We start from the raw sequence: 20,452 nt of genomic DNA, 5'->3' as shown, positions 1-20,452 counted from the left end.
AGCCCCTCATCCTGAAGGTTGATATCTTCTTCTTGCTCTGCCATTTCTGTGACCAAAGAAACATCCTCCTTTTCCTCTGCTTCAGATGTGTCTTCTTCTTCAATCTCCTGCCCTTGTTCATCCAAAGACTCCTGACTGAAGACAATGTACATAAGAAATGCCATGGTTTCCTCAAGCACTCTACACTTTCTGGTGTGCAAAGTACAGTTGAATTTATATTGATCAGGCAGGCTATCAAATCTTCTGTTCACATGGTACCTCAGCCTGTCATTGGAGACAATATGATTTATATGCACAAAAACCTTTTCTCCTTCCACAATTCTTCCTGCCTCTTTCAGTTCTTTGAAGGTATCCCAATAGTTTGAAAGAAAATCTTTGTGATGCTCCAGTACAGAGCTCATTGTGAACTCCATGTTGAAAATACTGTGGTATATATGGAAGTTACTTTGAGCCTTGCATTTGTGAAGAAACTCAAATAGGAGCAAATCTGGAGACTTGTCCTCTTCTGGTTCCATTTGTTTTGTGATGGAAGAATCAGCACTCTGCTCCAGTCTCTTCTTTTTGCCTGTTCAAAAACTTATATACTATGAATTCTATATGCTGACATATGCAATCAGTGAATGCATTGGATATCACGAGATAATTCCTTCATGACATCTCATGACTCACCTGGTGATTGCTGTGGTCTAATAATAGTAGCAGAAAAGTCCAGCTTCCTCTTGAAAGGTGGGGCTGGGAGCCAGCTGTTCCAAAGCAAAAACATTTCTCATCATCAAGGAAGAATTCCACAAGGCTAAAGATAGCAAATTAATGAGGTAGAAGTGAGAACCAAATCAGACACAGGAATTTGCAGCAAAACGCGATGGGAGACCATTTGGAAAATATAAAGCACTCTCCTCGCATTTTGTTGCAAATTCTCCAGTTCTGTTCATGTGCATGTCAAATCAAACACTAGGTTCATCTCACTGATTCCTGGACACTATGATCTCATATGCAAGAGAAATGCTGGAGCTGAGTGAAACTTTTCATGAGGAATGTGTCAACAACACGAATTTGCAGCAAAATGCGATATGGGCTATTTAGAGATTTATAAACCACTCTCCTCGCATTTTGTTGCAAATTCTCCAGTTCTATTCATGTGCATGTCAAATCAAACACTAGGTTCATCTCAGTGATTCCTGGACACTATGATCTCATATGCAAGAGAAATGCTGGAGCTAAGTGAAACTTTTCATGAGGAATGTGTCAACAACAGGAATTTGCAACAAAATGCGATATGGGCTATTTAGAGATTTATAAACCACTCTCCTCGCATTTTGTTGCAAATTTCTAGTTTCTATTCATATCCATCTCCAATCAAATTCCTGGGTGATTTACCACATTCTTGGACAGTATAAATTGAAAATGTAACAAGAAGGGTGGAGCTGAGTGAAGACATTTGGACATCAAAAATCCAATGGATGGAAGAAATATTTGTTAAAAAACATTGAAACCAATCTAGAATTCTGACCTTTTTTTTCCTTTTCCATGCTGTTGGAGTTGCACTGGTAAATCTCCTGCTCTTTCACTAGCTTGAACTCTGCACTCTAGGTAACCTGGAGATCTGGCAGTGGTAGTAGTCTTCAGGCAGGTTGCAGTCTGGATGGAGTGTGCTGGGTAGGAAAGGATCAGAGAGAAGGAAATGAAAGATGCGAGGGTCGTGGCAGGGATGAAAGATTGGGAGGCAGGGGAGGGAAGAGTGGTTGTGGAATTGATTATGAAATCATGAATGGCACAAGTTCCAAGGCATAAAGTGTACCTTTCACACATGCCAAATTTCAAACTCCAAGAGATCTGGGTCCCATCCACACGTGTGAAAAACGACTACATTCCACACGTGTGGGATTTAGAAGATGCCTTATTTGTATTTGCACTTATTTGTGGTATCCTGTTTCAGACCTCTTGCCCTCCAGTCTCTGCTCTCTTGCCTCCCTACCTCCATACTCTGCAACATCAACATCTTGTTCAGCAGCACAGGTTCATCCTCAGCACAGGTTACTCATCAGCAGCACAGCACATCCACAGATAGATTTCAGGTCAGTAACAATGGGTTCTCCCCTTAGACTCTGCAATCTTCTTGCCTACAATAGAAACAATCCATCTTGCATGGAAATGCATAGACTCAGTCCATATTTTTTTTAGTTTTCAAGACAGAGAAATCACTGTAGGAATGCAGATCTTCAAGTGTGATATTTGCATGACGGTAAAACTGTACTTATGGGTTCTTCCTTCAGTCTGTGCACACTTCTTGCCTTCCATAGACTCAATCCATCCTGCATGGTTATGCAAACACCTTCAAATGACCGAAGGCATATTCCAGCATGCTGCCTCATGAATTTGCAGGAAAATGCGAGGAGAAGGCCTTAGGAATTTCAAACAGCTGAAATCGCATTTTGTTGCAAATATTGAAATATTGCTTCATCAACCCTGTCATTCTGGTTTTGTGACTTCCATAGCTATCCATGGCTGTAATCTTCTTGCATAAACTCCATTCATACTGTATTTAGTTGTAGAGACAGAGAAATCACTGTAGGAATGCACCAGCATGTCATTTCAGGAATTTGCAGGAAAACGCGATTTGGATCTGTTTGGAATTTCAAACTCCTCGTATCGCATTTTATTGCAAATTTCTCTATATTGCTTCATCCACCCCTGTGATTGCCTTTTTTTTGTCAAAACATGTTCTCCATGTCTGAAATCTCTTTCCAATCCTTTGTATGCAGTTTTTCAGAGTGATGGCAAGAACCAAGTCAACTGCAAGGAAAGTTGGCAAAGGGCCAGGGCTTGCAGCAACAGCAGCTGGGGCAGGTACCAAGAAATTTAGTGTGCCTCCAAAGGGAAGAGTTGCACATGGCAGGAAGGGTAAGCCAATGAGCCTGCTCAAGCAAAAGGCCAAAATATTGAATCATGGTGCAGGTGTGCTAAGGGAGATCAGGAGGCAACAGAAAGCTATAGGCTTTGCAATACCCAAGGCACCTTTTCAAAGACTGGTGAGAGAAATTTGTGATAGTTGGAACCTTGGGTTCAGGTGGAATAGAACTGCCATTCTTTCCTTACAGGAAATGGCAGAGGATTACTTGGAAAAATATTTTGAAGATGCAATGCTGGTAGCAGCCCATGCTCACAGGGTGACTTTGATGGCCAAAGACTTCAACACTTTGTCCAGAGTGAGATGGAGGTATGACAAGCTTGTTCATCCTGTGGAATGGCAGGACATAAAGATGAGAGACATATTGCTAATTCCACCTACAAGGAAGTTGAAGGTAGATGAGGTAAAGGTTGTTAAGGTAACGCACTCAAAGAACACCAGAGGGAAGGCTGCTTATGAGGAGTCACTGAAGCAGCAAATAAAAGAAACAAAATCTGTTATAGATGTGGAGACTGGAAAGAAGGAGCTGCAGATACATAGAAGGTTGCAGGAGTTGGGCCCTAATGTAGTTGTCCATATTGAGGATGAAGTTTCAGTGAATGATTTTGACTTGACAAAACAATGCTTAGCAGCATTGGCTCATAAGAATGAGTATTGCTCAGATACTATCATGCTTGCAATGCTCTAGTAAGTGTCTATTATTTTACATTTTTTGCAAATCAATCCTCCTTGTACCTCCTTTATAACCTACCCTAATTATTTTTTGGTCCTATGCAGCATGATGAGAAGCTGGCTTCACGTCTCTGTACAGCATACAGTCCATATTATTGATCCTACCATTTCTTCTAAATTAAGAGATGCAAAGGAGACTCCCATTAGTATTTCCAACTGGTTCAAACATTGCAATTTTGAAGTAATTGATGTTTTGCTACTTCCATACCATAGCAGGTATGTGGGTGACTACTTCTTTTAAGATTCTTCTTTAAGATTGGGAACTCTTGTAGCCTTTGATTTCCTTATGCTTTTTTCCTTATGCAGTGACCACTGGAGTTTTGTTTTTATTGACATCCAGTAGAAGCAATGCTTTCTATTCAACTCTCTTAAAAACACACACAGAGAGCTGAAATTGTAAGTGTTGTGTGTGCTTTTTGAACTTAAAACTTCATTATTTTGATATCATACTAACTAAATTATACATATTGCAGTTGTATTAGAAGGCTTTTGGATGCATTGGATCACTGTCCTCCCAATGTCTCTCTTTTGGATTCAATAGAGCCAATAAGTCTAGAGGTAAAAAGTCGTTCCCTCTACTGATGTCTATTAAATGCTATGTCTTTGAACTTATTGAATAATTCTGTTTTGTGCAGATGCTAACAGTTTCTAACATATCTTTCCAACTGTACAAACACCACAACAAGATGATTCAAGTAGCTGCGGATGGAGAGTGCTGATCAATGCAAAATATCTACTTTCAAGCTACTTTGAGAAGGAACAACCAGACCTTGTAAGAAAAAATAATTTCCATTTAGCTTGAAGATAATTCATAATGATACAAAGTGTTCTAAATTATCGTCTGCCATTGCAGATGAAAGAGGATAGCTTCAGCTCAAACTATGTACATAATTTTAGAGCTCATACAATTTGGAGGTTTTTGAGCTATGCCTCCCCCAAACCTATTGTACCAGCTATTGTGGAGTTGGGTGAGAGCTCTAAAGTATAAGAAGGTGTCATACACCTTGATGCCACAGATGAAGCACCTAATGCTGAGGACCAGAAGCCACAGGAGCAATCACCTAGTGCTGAGGAGGAGAAGCCACAGGAGCAAAGACCTGCTGCTGATGTTGTTGAGGAGAAGGTGGAGCAGCAGCAAAGAGATGCTCCTGGGGCAGTGGAGGAGACAATGGAGCAACACCAACATACTGCACAGGACAGGATGGAGCAGCAGAAAAAAGATCCTCCAAAAAATGTAGAGCAGCCTCTGGATCAAGCTGTACATAAATAGAAAATGGATGTCAGAAATATGTTCTACATATTTAACTAAACAGTTCTGTACAAAATCTTACTTGATTGAATACAAAACCTTTGTTTATGGAGTCTGTGTTATCTCAATTTTTAAATTTTCAATGTCTTTGCATTTTATTGAGCTCTCTCTTCTTTTGAGCAACTGCAAAAAAGCAATATGAATCAGAGTGGTAAATTAAACTAATAGCAATGCTTAATGAGACTAGGATAAATCAGATGGTGTACCTTTTTGTTGTTGTAGATAAATGAAAAGTCGTTTGAGATAGAACCTTCTGTCTCAAACAGAATGTCACTGCGCAATTGAGCTAGGGAGCAACATTCTCTTAATGAGATATTGACTAGCACATCACCATTCTCAACAACATCAATATCAAGAAGTTTATTTTCTGCACCAAAAGAATCTTCATCTTGATCCATTGGGACTAGTTTTGTGCCTAGCATTCGACTGCGCTTGTAATAAAAAGAGAAAATAAAGTTTTGTGATGCAACCATGTACTTCAGTTGCATAGAAGGTTGGACAACCTCACAAAACACTGAACTACATGTCTTCTTATCCCAACCTTTATCCAAAAATTGTGGCATGCATGTCGAATTTGTTGCTTTAACTGTGAACATTGTTTTTGAAACCTTCACTGGAAAGGTATTAAACAAGTCCACAAAAACTGTGAGAGGCATGCATAAAGAAATTTTTACTATCCTAGTGGCAATATTGGGCCTTAGAGCTTTCTGTACTTCTGTAAAAAGCTTCGCCCTATATGCCTATGTAACACTAGAATGTGGGTGAGGCCAATCCACTGAATTCCATGCCGGAAGGTCTTGTTTTATTAATACACCATGTGTGTTAGCTTTGTCCAGCAACTGATAAAAATGATCAGTAAAAAATATACCCGATTGAGCTAGCTCTGTTGCACATCGACCTTGGTATTGTTGTTCTCCTATCGATCCATGCAGAACATCTATAAATCCCAGAATACAATCGATGTTTTGCCATGTCTCATACGATGAAGGATATAAATTTGAAATAAAACAACATAAGAATGTCAATAAGCTAAGAGAGAAAGCTTCATCTTAAAAATCCATACACCTCGTAAAGAAAAAAACCACAATAGAAAAATATACAATTAGGCCTGTGTTGCGGAAGATTTTTTGGATAGTCTCGCAAGACAAGTTCTTTATGCATGTACACATGCTGAATCAAAACTTCTTTCACGGATATCTTCCCTCTGGTGATTTTAAAATCTCGTACTCTTCCCTTCCACGACGCCAAGAAAATGTTTTTTGTCTGGGGTCTTTTTCTTTTGCTAGGTTGCCTGAGCACCCATGCTCCTTTTGAAACACTAAACCTTTCCCAAGTTCCTTCCGTTTTGATTGTACTTGAATTCTCTACCGACGAAATAGAAGAAGCAGGTCGACGAGGTAAGGATGTTTGGTATAATTCTGCCTTCGTAGCATTATCATCCGCAGAGCGTCTTCCACAAGAACGGCCGTGGTTTTGATTCACCATGGAGATTTTCTGAATCTGTAACAATAGCAAAGTAATGTAACTAAGATAACAATTTGAAGTTTCAAGAAAGAGAAAGTGGGCAAACAAACAGTTGACGAGAAACATCTTACTCTACGCCAAACAGGATCAAGGGAGCAGTTTTGGAAAAGAAAGGCTGCTGCACAATGAGGCAATGGTGTAGAATGGTAGACCTTTCGAAGGAAAGGCGGAACATCATTTCAAAGTTCAAAGGAAGGTGGAAGCGGGAAGGCCCTTGTCAGATAAAATGTCAGTTTAGATTCTATCTTCTTGTCCAAAGATCTTGTGAGAATAAAAAACCAATCTCCACATTAATGTAGCATGCTTGTACCTACATAAAGTATTGTTTCTTTTTTCTATTTTCTCTTATTTTCATGAATTTTCAACGTTACGTTAGCCCTCTATTGATTGGTTGAGAGCTTATTTTCCAAACCGTAAAAGGCCCCAAAATGAGCTCCCTTTTTTCCTAATGCTTGTTGAAGCTCTAATGGAGTGTTGATGAAGCTCTGAGAGAAAAAGGTGGTGCCTCCTACCCAAATAACATAGTAGCATGTAGCAACCAATTCTCAAATTGGGTTGTTATATCCTTTTGCAATTGAAGGTCATTGTTCTCTTTCATGTTCTTATAGGCTCACTTACACGCCATGCATCTTTGCATAGTCTCCCCCCCTTGCCAAAGTAAAATGCATGAAATGCCCACACATTTGTGCTTTATTGAGTGCAAGATGATTACCATTTTGCCCTCTGGTTTCTTTCGCCAAGCTTCACCACCATATGTCAGAAGTTCATTCGACATATCTATAAACAAACATTCCTTTGCTCTGATGGAGCATTGATGAAGCTCTGAGAGAAAAAGATAGTGCCTCCTTCTAACCAGATAACATAATAGCATGTAGCAATCAATTGTCAGATTTGGTTGTTATTTACTATTGCAATCGAGGGTCCTTGTTCTCTTTCATATATGTACCCCCCATGTATATATACATGTGTGTGTGTGTGTGTGTGTGTGTGTGTGTATTTAGATTTAATAATCCCATCAATAAATGAATCATACAATTTATTCAATAATTTGGATAATAATAAAAAGTTGCATATAATACATGGATTGAAAATTTTAAGAAAACCAAAATTGACCTAACTTTGACTTGAGTAATAGGATTGGCAATATAATTTTTCTTTATATTGAGGTTGCAAATTTAAGCAAACAAATAGTACAAATGTGTCAAATCCATGAGGTAGAGTCCAAGCTCCGAGGTTAGGGTCTACTTATCTGCCACCATCCAAACCAACCAGTTTTGTTAGAACAATGAAGTTGAATTTGGGAAGACAGGTAATGCCTATATCCCGTGGTGGCTTGTTATCACTTTGCCAAAGAACATGAACAAACCTTTCAGAATTCTAAGAATTTTTTTTACTTTAATAAAACTTATCATAACTCACAATATCTAGAGGGAATACCACTAATGATAACTTAAACCAAGGAAAATGTGGCATAATAACTAGTTTTGTATGTGTGCATGTGTATGTGCCAATTTAACATATATTGAGGGTAGTCCACACCCAGTTGTGACATAAGTTTTAAAAATCCCATGGGGAGTAGTCCACACCCATCAGAGATCATCTCATTTCCTAACAGAACTATTCAAGGAGGGTGTTCCATATCCTTAATTGAATTCAAAAGCAAATCATATATGGTTATAAAATGATATAAAAAAGTTAGATGACCATAAACCATTTAAATCAAATCCTTAGTGAAAAAAATGCTTGCCAAAGTATATGGTCAAAAAGTCCTAAGAATTTTCAAAAGAAATGAATGACTAAAAAATAACTCCTATTCTAAGAAAGCAATGAGGGTTAACTTGGTACAGAAGTTAGAATAAACCATAACATAGGAGGCATAAATTACTTGCATAGTTAAATGTTAATATGAGTGTAAAGAAATAATAAATGAAAATATAATAAGAATTCAATAAAAAGTTAAGGTTACATAAGAAATTTATAAGGAAATTGTACGATAAATTGGTTAAGTTATAAAGTCAACTAAAATTATCATTTAATAAGAAATTTAAAAGGAATTGCTTTAGGAAAATTTTCTTACTTTAGGAGAAATGAAAAACATTAAATGAAAATAAAAAATGAGTAAGAACCTAAAATTTTAAATAAATAAATAAACAAATTACACCTAAACACAACATATATCATTTTTAACTACAAAGACAAATGAAATAGTACATAAATAATAAGGAAAGTATTGATCAATTTTTAGAGTTTTAAGAATAATAATATATAAAAATAGGGTACATATAAGGGGGAGGTAAAAAACAAATACATTAAATATGGTAATCAATCAAACAAAATAATTAAGATAAAATAAACCAATTGGAAAAAAGCAAAGTTAATGAAACGAACCAACGTGTGTTTGAAAAGAAAAGAAGAGCCAGGGCATAAAAGGCAAAGTGAGGGCGCAACACGACAACTCAAGGAGCCGAAGATCATACAATAAGAGCTGGGTCAAAGAGACAAGAACTTGCTAAAGAACCAGTCGGTCCCATGCAACCGGACAAGTAGTGAACCAAGAGAAAAAGCGACGCGCGAGAGGGAAAAAAGCGAGATTCTATAACTGCCAAGTAGGAGCAAGAAGCAAAAGAGACCTGAGAGGCCTGGGGGACTGAGGGAGAAGGAAAAAAAGGAAAAAGACGAAAGCTATACGCGAAGAGAAGTGACGATGATAAACTGGCAACCGCTGGGAGTAAAGAGAAACGTCGTATTAATTTGTAACAAGATCTCACAAAGTGTAAAAGTAGAGGTGGCTCAAAGGCAGAATACGTCCATGCTAAATACGTCCCCGCTGTCAAAGAGCGAACGCAGAGGCGAACGAAGTAAAGAAGGCAAGAACAAGTGCAACGTACAAATCCAGTAAAAATCCACGTTGGTAGGAGCAGTCGCGCAACGGAGAAGGCCAGTGTTGAGACGGCAACCTGTAGAGGAGAGGCAACAGAATGAAGAGCCAAAGCGAGATTTACGACCAGGGAGAAAGAGGCCACCGTTACGATCTGAGGGGGAGTTCTATTGTGGGTGTGTAATATAAAAGGTGGCAGAGGCTCTTGAAGCCGTTAAGAACGTCACTAAATGAAGGGGAGTTGCGCAAAAGATGGACACAACGAACGGCCAAGAGAGAAGTGGGGCGGTGGTACAAGGGAAAGGATAGTGGTACTTAGGTTAGTAGTATTATTGCTGCATTTTCTCAATTTAGTCTCCTCTTAAGTGCAAGGTTTAGTAAGCAGTCGACATCTCTACTGTTATACCACACAACAAAGTCAACCAAATTCAATTTTCGGTAGACAAGAACTCTGAAAACACCTGACTGAACCTGAGTCACCCTCCTTCTCGCAAGGGCACTCTCCTCTAGTCATGGTAGTCGATTCCCAAGAGCTTCTGAATCAGGGTCGTCCTTCAACAAGGTCCCCGCCTTTAGGCTCCCTCACTTGTGAGCCTCCTACTTGGGCTCTGATACCATGTTAGAAATTACCCAACGTAGGGTACGCACAACGGAAGACTAATAGTATTGCCCAAGAGCTCACACAGTGTGGTGTGAGGTGTGGAATCACAGACTTCTTAACTTAATGTGCATAGATGTGCAAGCCAGTAAATAGACAATGCTCAGAGACAAACATAGGAGCAACACTTTATATTTCCGTCCCTCCAGAAACTAGGACAGGATACAATACCAAAAGGTTCTCCTATTAGATGTCAAGCACTTCTAGATCTTTGAGCCCACGTGCTCCACCTCGAGAAAATGTAGACTCTCTGTCTAGAGTGATCCTCTCCACCTTGCTGTCTGGAAACCAGCCTCCCGTGAGCTAGGTCTACTGCACAAGGTACTTCTTTCTCCTCCTGAATGTAGGCCCAAAGGTAGCCCTGCTGCTGCTTCTTCTGCTAGTGGATTGGCTGCTTTAGATGATGTTGAATGAGGACTGAATGGCCCTCTTCAGGCCGAACAGGCTGCTGCAAAACCGCCCTAAAAGGGCTCTCATAACCAGGGCCCCTGGCCCACACAACTAGGGCTTTTGGCCCTCACTTCAAGGGCTGATGCCCTCCTATATACACAGGGTCCAGCCCCCCTCTGCCCTGCCATTTTCTAGGCATGGTAGGCTGGCTAGAACCAACCAACCAACCCTGTACCTGGCCGACCAGGCTGCTGGTAACCCCCGCCATGTTGTGCCTCTGCCAGGCCCTTCTCCAGCGCCGTACAGATCCGTACACCCTGCAAATGTCAGCACCATGTCATCACTTCCAAGGATCTGCACAGTCCCGCACAGCCACGCGTCATCACCCGTACTTAGAAATGCTGCTGTTCTGTACTGTTCCTTCAGGGATCCTCCTCTCTTGGCTGTGAGGTGCTGCCCATGTGGCAGCCCCCTCCCTCTCTTCTCTGGGCATCTTATGCCCTAGGTCTCCCTCCCCCACGCTCTCCTTATATAGGGGCAACAGATGGGGAGGTGACCATTCCAACATGGCAGCCTTAACAAGAAGGGCAATTTTTTATCAATGCCAACCAGGTATAAAAAATGAGTGATTGTCTGACAGAAATTTGCAAGTTACTAGCAAATTTGAAGGCAATATGTTGCAGTAGTAGGTTGATGGGGCTGGTCTTTCCTGGCAAGTCGGTGGCCTCAATCTACACAATGGGTAGTTGAACCACTTCTTTCTCCTGAATGTAGGCCCAAAGGTAGCCCTGCTGCTGCTGCTTCTGCCAGTGGAATGGCTGCTCCAGATGATGTTGAATGAGGACTGAATGGCCCTCTTTTATAGGCCCAGGCTCTGCTTGCAAAAACCAACCAGCAGCCTCAATCTGGCTGACCCAAACACGCCGACCAGGCTGCTGCAAAACCGGCCTAAAAGGGCTCTCATAACCAGGGCCCCTGGCCCACACAACTAGGGCTTTTGGCCCTCACTTCAAGGGCTGATGCCCTCCTATATATACAGGGTCCAGCCCCCCTCTGCCCTGCCATTTTCTAGGCATGACAGGCTGGCTGGAACCAGTCCTACCAGCCCTATACCTGGCCGACCAGGCTGCTGGCAACCCCCGCCATGTTGCGCCTCTGCCAGGCCCTTCTCCAGCGCCATACAGATCCATACACCCTGCAAATGTCAGCACCATGTCATCGCCCCCAAGGATCTGCACAGTGCTGTACAGCCACGCGTCATCACCTGTACTTACCTTGTTACAGGATGGGCCAACCCCCTTCGCATCGTGCATTGGTGTGTCATCTATGCTCTTCTTCCCCTTGTTTTGTCCCTTCTACTTCCCTTTCGTAGGGACCATGTTAGAGACACTGCTATTCCGTACTGTTCCTTCAGGGATCCTCCTCTCTTGGCTGTGAGGTGCTGCCCATGTGGCAGCCCCCTCCCTCTCTTCTCTGGGCATCTTATGCCCTAGGTCTCCCTCCCCCACGGTCTCCTCATATAAGGGCTTACAGATGGGGAGGTGGCCATTCCAAAATGGCAGCCTTAACAAGCAGGGCAATTTTTTTATCAATGCCAACCAGGTATGAAAAATGAGTGCTTGTCTGACAGAAATTTGCAAGTTACGAGCAAATTTGAAGGCAATATGTTGCAGTAGTAGGTTGATGGGGCTGGTCTTTCCTGGCAAGACGGTGGCCTCGATCTACACAATGGGTAGTTGAACCACTTCTTTCTCCTCCTGAATGTAGGCCCAAAGGTAGCCCTGCTGCTGCTGCTTCTGCTAGTGGATTGGCTGCTCCAGATAATGTTGAATGAGGACTGAATGGCCCTCTTTTATAGGCCCAGGGCCTGCTTGCAAAAACCGACCAGCAGCCTCAGTCTGGCTGACCCAAACAGGCGGACCAGGCTGCTGCAAAACCGCCCTAAAAGGGCTCTCATAATCAGGGCCCCTGGCCCACACAACTAGAGCTTTTGGCCCTCACTTCAAGGGCTGACGCCCTCCTATATATACAGGGTCCAGCCCCCCTCTGCCCTGCCATTTTCTAGGCATGGTAGGCTGGCTGGAACCAATCCTACCAGCCCTATACCTGGCCGACCAGGCTTCTGGTAACCCCCGCCATGTTGCGCCTCTGCCAGGCCCTTCTCCAGTGCCGTACAGATCCGTACACTCTACAAATGTCAGCACCATGTCATTGCCCCCAAGGATCTGCAGTCCCATACAGCCACGCGTCATCACCAGTACTTAAAGACGCTGCTGTTCCATACTGTTCCTTCAGGGATCCTCCTCTCTTGGCTGTGAGGTGCTGCCCATGTGGCAGCCCCCTCCCTCTCTTCTCTGGGCATCTTCTGCCCTAGGTCTCCCTCCCCCACGCTCTCCTCATATGGGGGCTTACAGATGGGGAGGTGGATGGCAGCATTAACAAGCAGGTCAATTTTTTTATCAATGCCAACCAGGTATGAAAAATGAGTGCTTGTCTGACAGAAATTTGCAAGTTACGAGCAAATTTGAAGGCAATATGTTGCAGTAGTAGGTTGATGGGGCTGGTAAGACGGTGGCCTCGATCTACACAATGGGTAGTTGAACCAGAACTAACTCAACGATGTAGACTGAGCTGAACACGAATCAATCTCTTCGGCAGTGTTGAGCCAATGCCAAGCAGGGAGCCAAGTTTGAAAGTCTGCTCTGATACAAATGGATAGACACAATGCTGAAGCTACATGCTCACAAGATTGACGTGACGGGAGGTTGGGGATAGAAATTGAGCAAGTACACAAGGCTAGAGGTGGGGCCATAATTTATTCATGTTTGAAGCCTCTTTTACGCAGAGAAGACACTTCCCATGTGAAATCAGCAGACTCCTAAATCAGCTCGTCTTTCCCTTGATCCTCTCCCTAAATCACTAAATCACACTACTCACATCTACTCTCTCTCTCAGACACACACACATAAAAACCATAAACTTAGCACTAATATTTACATCAATTACCATCCACATTACCACACTATGATCTAACACTAACTACCATCGTGAACCAAAAACATAGAAATGATCGATGGCCTAAAATCAAGATCCTTTTGTGAGCTGTCATTTGGGCCCAGTGTCATATTCCAATTCCTGCCAAGATAAAACACACGACACTCTAGGGCATCTTGTAGCTAAGTCTAGAGCACCACTCTATCCCTAGAATGCCATGACCCGTAAACAGAGCCTACAACAAGAGGGCAGGTCCCCAGAGCATCACATGGCCAGACCACTCCCACAAACTTCCAATACTGCTTCACAAAAACGGTCGCTGCTCCTGCTCCGCAAAAAACTATGCTAAGCTATAAACATCGCACTCAGCTAGTCTACAAAATGCTCTGCAACCTTTGCTTCCTAATAAAGAAGGCATTGGGAAATAATAAGCACAATTAGCCCCATGAATATTCCAGGAGCAAATACAAAAATTTTGGATACGGGGAACCTTCATCACCACCATTACTCATCATATTTAGAATTAACAAGCTCCTGAATATCCCTATCACCCACCAATAGAAGAAACATCTTGCTACTAGAGCACTGACGTGCAGCATCCTTGGTTCTCTTAACATTAGCCTTCGAGCCCACCGAAGGAGGAACCAACTTTAAACCAAGTAACTGAACATAAATCAATAGAGAGGAATCCTGCAACACTCCAGATTTAGAAGACTCCTTTTTCTTGCCTCGTAACTCCCGAAGGCCAGGTCTTTCGAGGCATAAGCCCCACCAGTATCCTCTACCTCTTACCTAGAACTAATAGAGGTAGAATCCAGCAGCATCTGACCCTGCTGACATGAAGCTGGCTCCAAAACCCAGCCTGCATCTGGTTGCCCCTACCCAAAAATGTACATTGTTGGAGAAATGGTAGGCACAGTACCAAGAGCAAAGGCCAAATGATCCAAAGAGTGAAATAACCAAAGGGGAAACTCTATAAATGGAGCACACACGGGGCGCTCAGAGGTAATGAAATTATCCGAAGAAAACAAATGCATCCAAGGAAGAGGAAGCACCATCGTGCCCTTGAATGCCATCGACTGATGGCACAATCACTCTCTGACCTATTTTGAAGCTACAACTACTAGATAACCCCTTGCCCACAAACTATATAGACTTGGGAGTGCAAGGAATGTGAAGAGCAAGTGCAGACCGCCTCTTGATGTCCTCATAAATGGGCAATCTACTAGAAAAGAAGAGATACACCCACAAGAATCCAGTCAAAAATGTCATCCAGCACATCTCGACCACCACCGAGTGTTTCTTCTCTAGCAACTCATCATGTTTGGTTTGAAGGGCATCTCTTTGCTGAATATCCAACTAAGGATCTTAACTAGCTCTTCATCTCGTCGAGCAACATCCTCTCCTTCCACTTTCATAGCATAATGAAGTTGCTCCCCCGAGGATCAGTTACATGAGACCCCTCGCGGAGGAACTAAAGCACGGCCACTGTCTGCCCTTCAATCCTTGCACCTTGCTCCCTAAAAACCAATAACGTAGGCCCCTCAACTTCCTCGATACTCTTGTCCTCCTCACTATGAATCTCTTCATCTGAACCTCGCACAGTCCTAGCATTAAGGTACCCAAATCATTGGATCTTGGTAAATCCGGTTAGGTCTTGAACATTCATCTCAACCTTGCCCTTTCCTAATAATCCGTGATGTATCTTCATTCCTCCTCCCACCTCAATTATTCGGCTTTGTGAAACCACTAAAGAAGGAAGCAGAAAGCTCTTATACCTCTTGCTTCTCCCTCAAGCCAAATCTCTCAGCTTCTATCAAATTTCAATCTTCATTGTGCTTTCTTAGGTCCAATATCTGAAAAAGAGTGCACGAGTGTGTGTGGGCACTGCCACCTCAAGGGAGAACAATCCTGCAAGTACAACTACAGGCAAGCCTATTGACCATCCATGCACTCGTGGTTCAGCAAAAGACTGGCGGATGCCTTGAACTGGGTTGACCGTTGGCATTCAAAAGTCCCAACAAGAATAGTATGGTCCAGCAAGATACTGATGGATGCCTTGCACAAGGTCGCCCCATGGCCAAGTGACTTGGAACCAGACTGTCAGCAGATCCAATACATGATTAATTATAAACATTATCTCAAGTCCCATTAATTGACCAATTTTGTATATATACCAAAATGAACAACCGGAAGCAACCCCAAAACAACTGCTTAAGAATAACCCCATGAAATGATAGACAAATCGAAAACCATATCCCTTATGACATGCAGCCTCTCCTAGGGGAGGAAAAGCACTAGAATTAATAACGTGGACCAAAACCATGCAATAGTTTTGGCAATGAAGTCATGATTTCTACTGCTATAGAAAGTGGCCAAGCTGTCTCCTCTAAACAAATTGACGGTTGGCATCAGACGTAATTTAGCCTAACGTTCTCTTCTGGGCAGCCTGTCCATGCCGTTCAATTTTTTCAACGAGCACCAATACAGGTTCAGTCACATAAGCTATTCCTCCTGTGGGGGGAGAAACTGAGTCCACCAGGCACCAGTATACTTGGTGTAGGGTGCTGTCCATTTTTCTGGCTTGTCGAAATTCAGATCAACCGGATTCGACTTCAATGCCTCTGTGACCGTCTCGGCCTCGATTTCTCCCCTAAGAACCCGGTCAAGCCTTAGCTTCATAAACCTGTAACACATCAGAGAGCTTGTTAAGATCAGAAACATCTGACGAACAAAAACATCAGTGAAATACATTTAATCAGCAAGCAGCTTACGTTATCCAGAGATAATCCGTCGAGACCAGAGCGACGGCAGGTCTTTTTAGGCGCTTAGTTAAGCCTGGGAATTTGTCGAGAAACTTGGGCTCGATAACAATCCAAAAGTCCTGCTTTCTATTGCGCTCGCCAAAGTTCCTTATTCTCTCCTTCATTAGCTCTTGGAAATGCTCTTCTTCATCCAGCATGAACTTAGCATTGGCAACGAGGAAGTGGTACTTCGTCTTCTGTTCAACGCAATGAAGCGTGACATTTGTCTGAGTAATTAAAATTCAAAACATACATAAAAGGCACAGGACGCCCAACAGCCAAAAAAACAGGGGAAAAGACGAACCTGAGCTGCGCCCGTTTGTTCTGATGCCTGAGTGATAGACTCGTGAGTAGCAGCCAAGGCGCGCAGGGGGTGGAGACGCAAATCTCTTGCAGAATCGCTAATGCGGCTGGAGGTGAAACGAATGCTGATGCTACTGCCATAGGCTTCAGCTGAAGGAGAAGGAGAGACGGACAAGAGGACACGAGAGGGTTTGGGAGTGAAGGAGTCGTGGCGATGGAGGAGGCGAGAGGGCGAGAGGGAATGGGAGGATGCGGAGGTCGCCATAGCCAGCAAGCTCTCCAACAGCTAGCGAGACGAGAGCTTCACTGCAGTCAGCAACCCAATTAGCCTTATCATCATCATCATCCCCTTTGCCCTTTCCTTTGGAAGCGTAACGTAATATTTCCAATAACTTGTAAAAGGGAAACTATAGGTGTACATTGGAACCAAACGAAACTCGCCAACTCCTAACTATATTCTAAGTAGCTAATAATAAGCCAATTGATCTAACCGCTTAAAATGTGCCACATGGTTTCGTAGGATTTTAGAGTTTCATAATACTCTCGAGTGCTGGCTAAGTAAAGAGAAACAGAGGAGAACAAGGTGAATGATATCTCTATCATTCATTAGGCCTGCCTTTGTGAGTGAAATGCCCACCAGAGAGTATAAAATTGGAGGAAAAGGAAGAATGAGATTAAGAGTGTGTAAAGAGGAGGAGCAAATGCAAATTGCCCAAATCATCAATGCTCTACAAGTGCACCAACCACACATTAACACATGAGAGACCATAAATAATAACAATGATTTTATTTTTCCCATCTCAAAACCACAACTTTCACTAAGGCCTACCCATGGCAAGCCAAAAAGCAAGTGAATGTGAAGGAATATGGGGAAAGGTAGATAAGTGAAAGAGAGGAGAGAAAAGCGGTAAAAGAGGAGCGGGGGGGTGCGCGGGGGGGGGGGGGGGGGGTTAAATAAAAGTAAGGACTTGGGTGCCTATTTTGGCATGAGTAATATAAAGGTGGTGCCATACAAGAGACAAAGAGAGCCTCCATCTTTAGAGAGTAATACCTAACAAAAGATAAACGTTTATCGTTGTTGGGCCATGTCGTTGTTCTTAAGCACATCCTTCTCCCTACTTTGGTCTTTGTTTGTTCGGTGCTACCTTTTTCTGATGCCTACCTTGCAAAGCTTGATCGGCTGGCCAGGGACTTATGGTACGGTATATGGCGTTCCTTTGCATGGTCCTTTGCTATAGCTTCCCACTTATAAGGTGGTCTTGGGCTGACATCTACGGCTTCACATAGCCATCGATTGTGTTGCAAATGGGTGCTTTGTCTACATTCTCACCCACCGTGGGCAAGTATTGCTCGGCATCTCATGCAGACAAGTGGTGTCTTGGGCTTCAGGGGTCACTGGCAAGAACTGCCTTTTTGTCCCTTTCCAATCGAGATTTGGTCGTCAAATTTACTCTCTAACTTAATTGGGGTATGGAAGCATGGACTACGCAATTACAGATGGCAAGGTGCAAATATGCTTAGAGATGACGCCTCTTTGTCTCTCAACTTATGGTTCAACTGATTTGCGTTCTCGACTAGCATGCCACCTGTCACGATTAGCCCAAGAATTTCAAAAGGGCTCTTTTTGCGTGGTTTGGTCACTTGGTTTGATCTTTGGGATGTTGGAAGACAAAATTGGATTCCTATTGATACTCTCATGTGCATCTATCAACTTACCCCTCGCGAATCCAGCTTCATGCACGCTTTTCTCACCTTCGTCAAGGAGGATTGGCCTTCAACATCAACCTACATTGATTCTCTGAATCTGAGTTTCTGGGTGAACAAGAAAGGGAACAATGCTAGTCACGTTCTGCTTCGAGACTTTTCCAACAGCCAGATGAATCCAGTCTTGCTCACGAAGTTAAAACTTCATAGAATGCCTTTGCTCCAAGAGATAATGTGGCAATCTAGGATATGCGCCTTCATTTGATTTGGGGCACAACTTTCTCCGATATCCTTAATTTTGCCGCATGGAAACTAATAATCTGCAAGTACCCAAGGTGTGACAGGATTTCTAAATGGTGTTCGAATATCTCTCCTTTTTGCCCACTTTGTTGGATTGCTGTTGAATCCCACGTCCATCTATTCTAGAGTTGTCTCCTCATATGCCCTGCTTGGTGATCCATTTTCCATTGGCTAGCAAAGTTTCATGTATATGTTGAGCCACGTTGGAAGGTAGCTTTTTCGTGAACGAATGACAGAAGTTGAGCACAAGATTTTGGTCACCACATGCATCTGGAGGATCCGGAATGCAACAGCCTTTGATCATTTACCGGTTCATGTTTCAGCCTCCATTTGGTCTTATTTGAAGATGGAAGTCTCTAGGGTTTTAAAATTTTATAGCGGCGAATTTACTAAATTCTAGTTTGCTGCCTTTGTCTTAGGCAGAGTTTAGAATTTTGCGCTTTGAGCTGTAATCCTCTTTCTTTCTTTTAATTTAAAATATCTTTTTGCTCGCAAAAACCAAAAAAAACATTTAGGATCTCCATAAGAGGACAAACAAAAGACGAACATTTAGGACCTCCATAAGCAAACAAAAACCTTAAACCCTAACACATTAGAAGCCCTTTAACTACTACTAACCCACACTTAAACCTCATACTAGCCACAATTTGCATGGTCAAATTGACCAAATGAACTAACATCAAAACTATGGACCTAACTAGCAACTCACTAACAAGACATCCCTTAGAACCCTTGCAAAGCCAATGAGGTTGTGTTCATAGTTCAAGCAAGACGAATGGCTAGACATATGGCCATCAGGACTGATGCTCACACTGTGCAGCGATGGTTGATTCGTCTACAATGTGGTGGACCACAAGGGCATCCAATCGCAAATCGACGCCCATCTCTTGCCCAACCCTTGTAGGCTGACCAACTATTTTTGCATGAGTTGTTTGCAACAACTGTGAAGTGCATGCTCTTCATTGGTCCACCTAGGATGGTAGTTCCTCACATATCATTTCGAAAGATAGCTGCCACCCAATGTGAACTTGTGTAGTCTCAATGGTGACTCACGTGTCGTGGCAATCTTGAAGGAATGCCGATAGAGCCTCCGCTCAAGCTACTCCTTGTGAGAGCATTACAAAGTACGAGCCATCCACAAGTGTCACTCAAGCGGCTCCCAGATTGTTACAATGTGTTTCCATGAGAGAAAGTGGGAAGGGGGAGAAGGGAGAATAGAGGGAAAAGGGAAGATGGGAGAATAGAGGGAGGGGGAGAGGGGAAGGGAAGAATGAAGGGGGATGGAGTGGCAAACACAAAGGTACTACAAGGGAAACAAGAGAACACCGAAAGACACTCTTGGAGAGAAGAGGGAGCTTGTATTCCAAACTTGTGCATACAATAATGGAGACCAAAGTCAACCATTTGGCCTTTTACACAAGTCACCTTTTGAAGGGGAGGCCAACCCTTTCCTTATACCACTCTCTCTCATATCTCTTTTGTTCCAACCACTTGGGCCCATATGGCACCAAGGCATTCTCTCGACCTCCTCTCATCTTCAAATGGCTCCTGTGTTATCCATATGCGGGATCCAAATGGCTCTTGTGTTATCCTTGCCAATTTGGATGGTCCAAACGTCTACCTCTGTGTTAAGCCATTTGAGGCTCAAAACCCGCAGGAATAGGTCAATGTTGAGCCATTTGCGGCCTAAACCCCATCACCGTGCTCCATGGCTATAGTTGTTAACATGTCCCTGTTCTTGTTGTGTTGATCTGCCGCCCTCGAATCAGCCACGCTAGAGTAGGCAGGTGGAGAGGATTGTCTAGAGGACTGCATAGTGGTCCAATTGGCGGGGGGTGATCCGTGTGAAGTATGAGCAGAACTTCCAAAAGTGGGTGGCCTGCATGTCCTCAAAGGTACAAATGTGATGGCCATGGAGGTTTCGAAGGTAGAGGCGGAGATCCTGGAA

The 20,452-nt window shown here is 43.0% G+C and overlaps 1 protein-coding gene across 1 annotated transcript; it reads right to left on the bottom strand.

The window, feature by feature from the left end:
• Positions 1–15,569: 15,569 nt before the first annotated feature.
• On the bottom strand, positions 15,570–16,860 carry EMB3143 (YCF54). The gene is made up of 3 exons (XM_087395036.1): positions 16,502–16,860; positions 16,168–16,394; positions 15,570–16,079 (listed from the first exon to the last, which is right to left on the bottom strand). The coding sequence occupies exons 1-3, from the start codon at positions 16,763–16,765 to the stop codon at positions 15,899–15,901; spliced, it is 672 nt and encodes a 223-aa protein (XP_087251162.1). The 5' UTR covers positions 16,766–16,860; the 3' UTR covers positions 15,570–15,898.
• Between the last annotated feature and the right edge of the window lie 3,592 nt (positions 16,861–20,452).

This window comes from Dipteris shenzhenensis, chromosome 2, assembly GCF_047967505.1.
Source record: "Dipteris shenzhenensis isolate YYH24624 ecotype China chromosome 2, Dip_SZ_1.0, whole genome shotgun sequence".
In the NCBI taxonomy this organism is placed as follows: domain Eukaryota; kingdom Viridiplantae; phylum Streptophyta; class Polypodiopsida; order Gleicheniales; family Dipteridaceae; genus Dipteris; species Dipteris shenzhenensis.
This window is presented reverse-complemented; position numbering and strand designations above follow the sequence as displayed.

Coding starts and splice junctions, on each gene's coding strand:
- EMB3143 (XM_087395036.1), bottom strand. CDS start 16,765: ATGGCGACCTCCGCATCCTCCCATTCCCTCTCGCCCTCTCGCCTCCTC. Junction 16,395..16,501: donor AACAAACGGGCGCAGCTCAG/GTTCGTCTTTTC, acceptor TGCGTTGAACAG/AAGACGAAGTACCACTTCCT. Junction 16,080..16,167: donor ACGGATTATCTCTGGATAAC/GTAAGCTGCTTG, acceptor GATGTGTTACAG/GTTTATGAAGCTAAGGCTTG.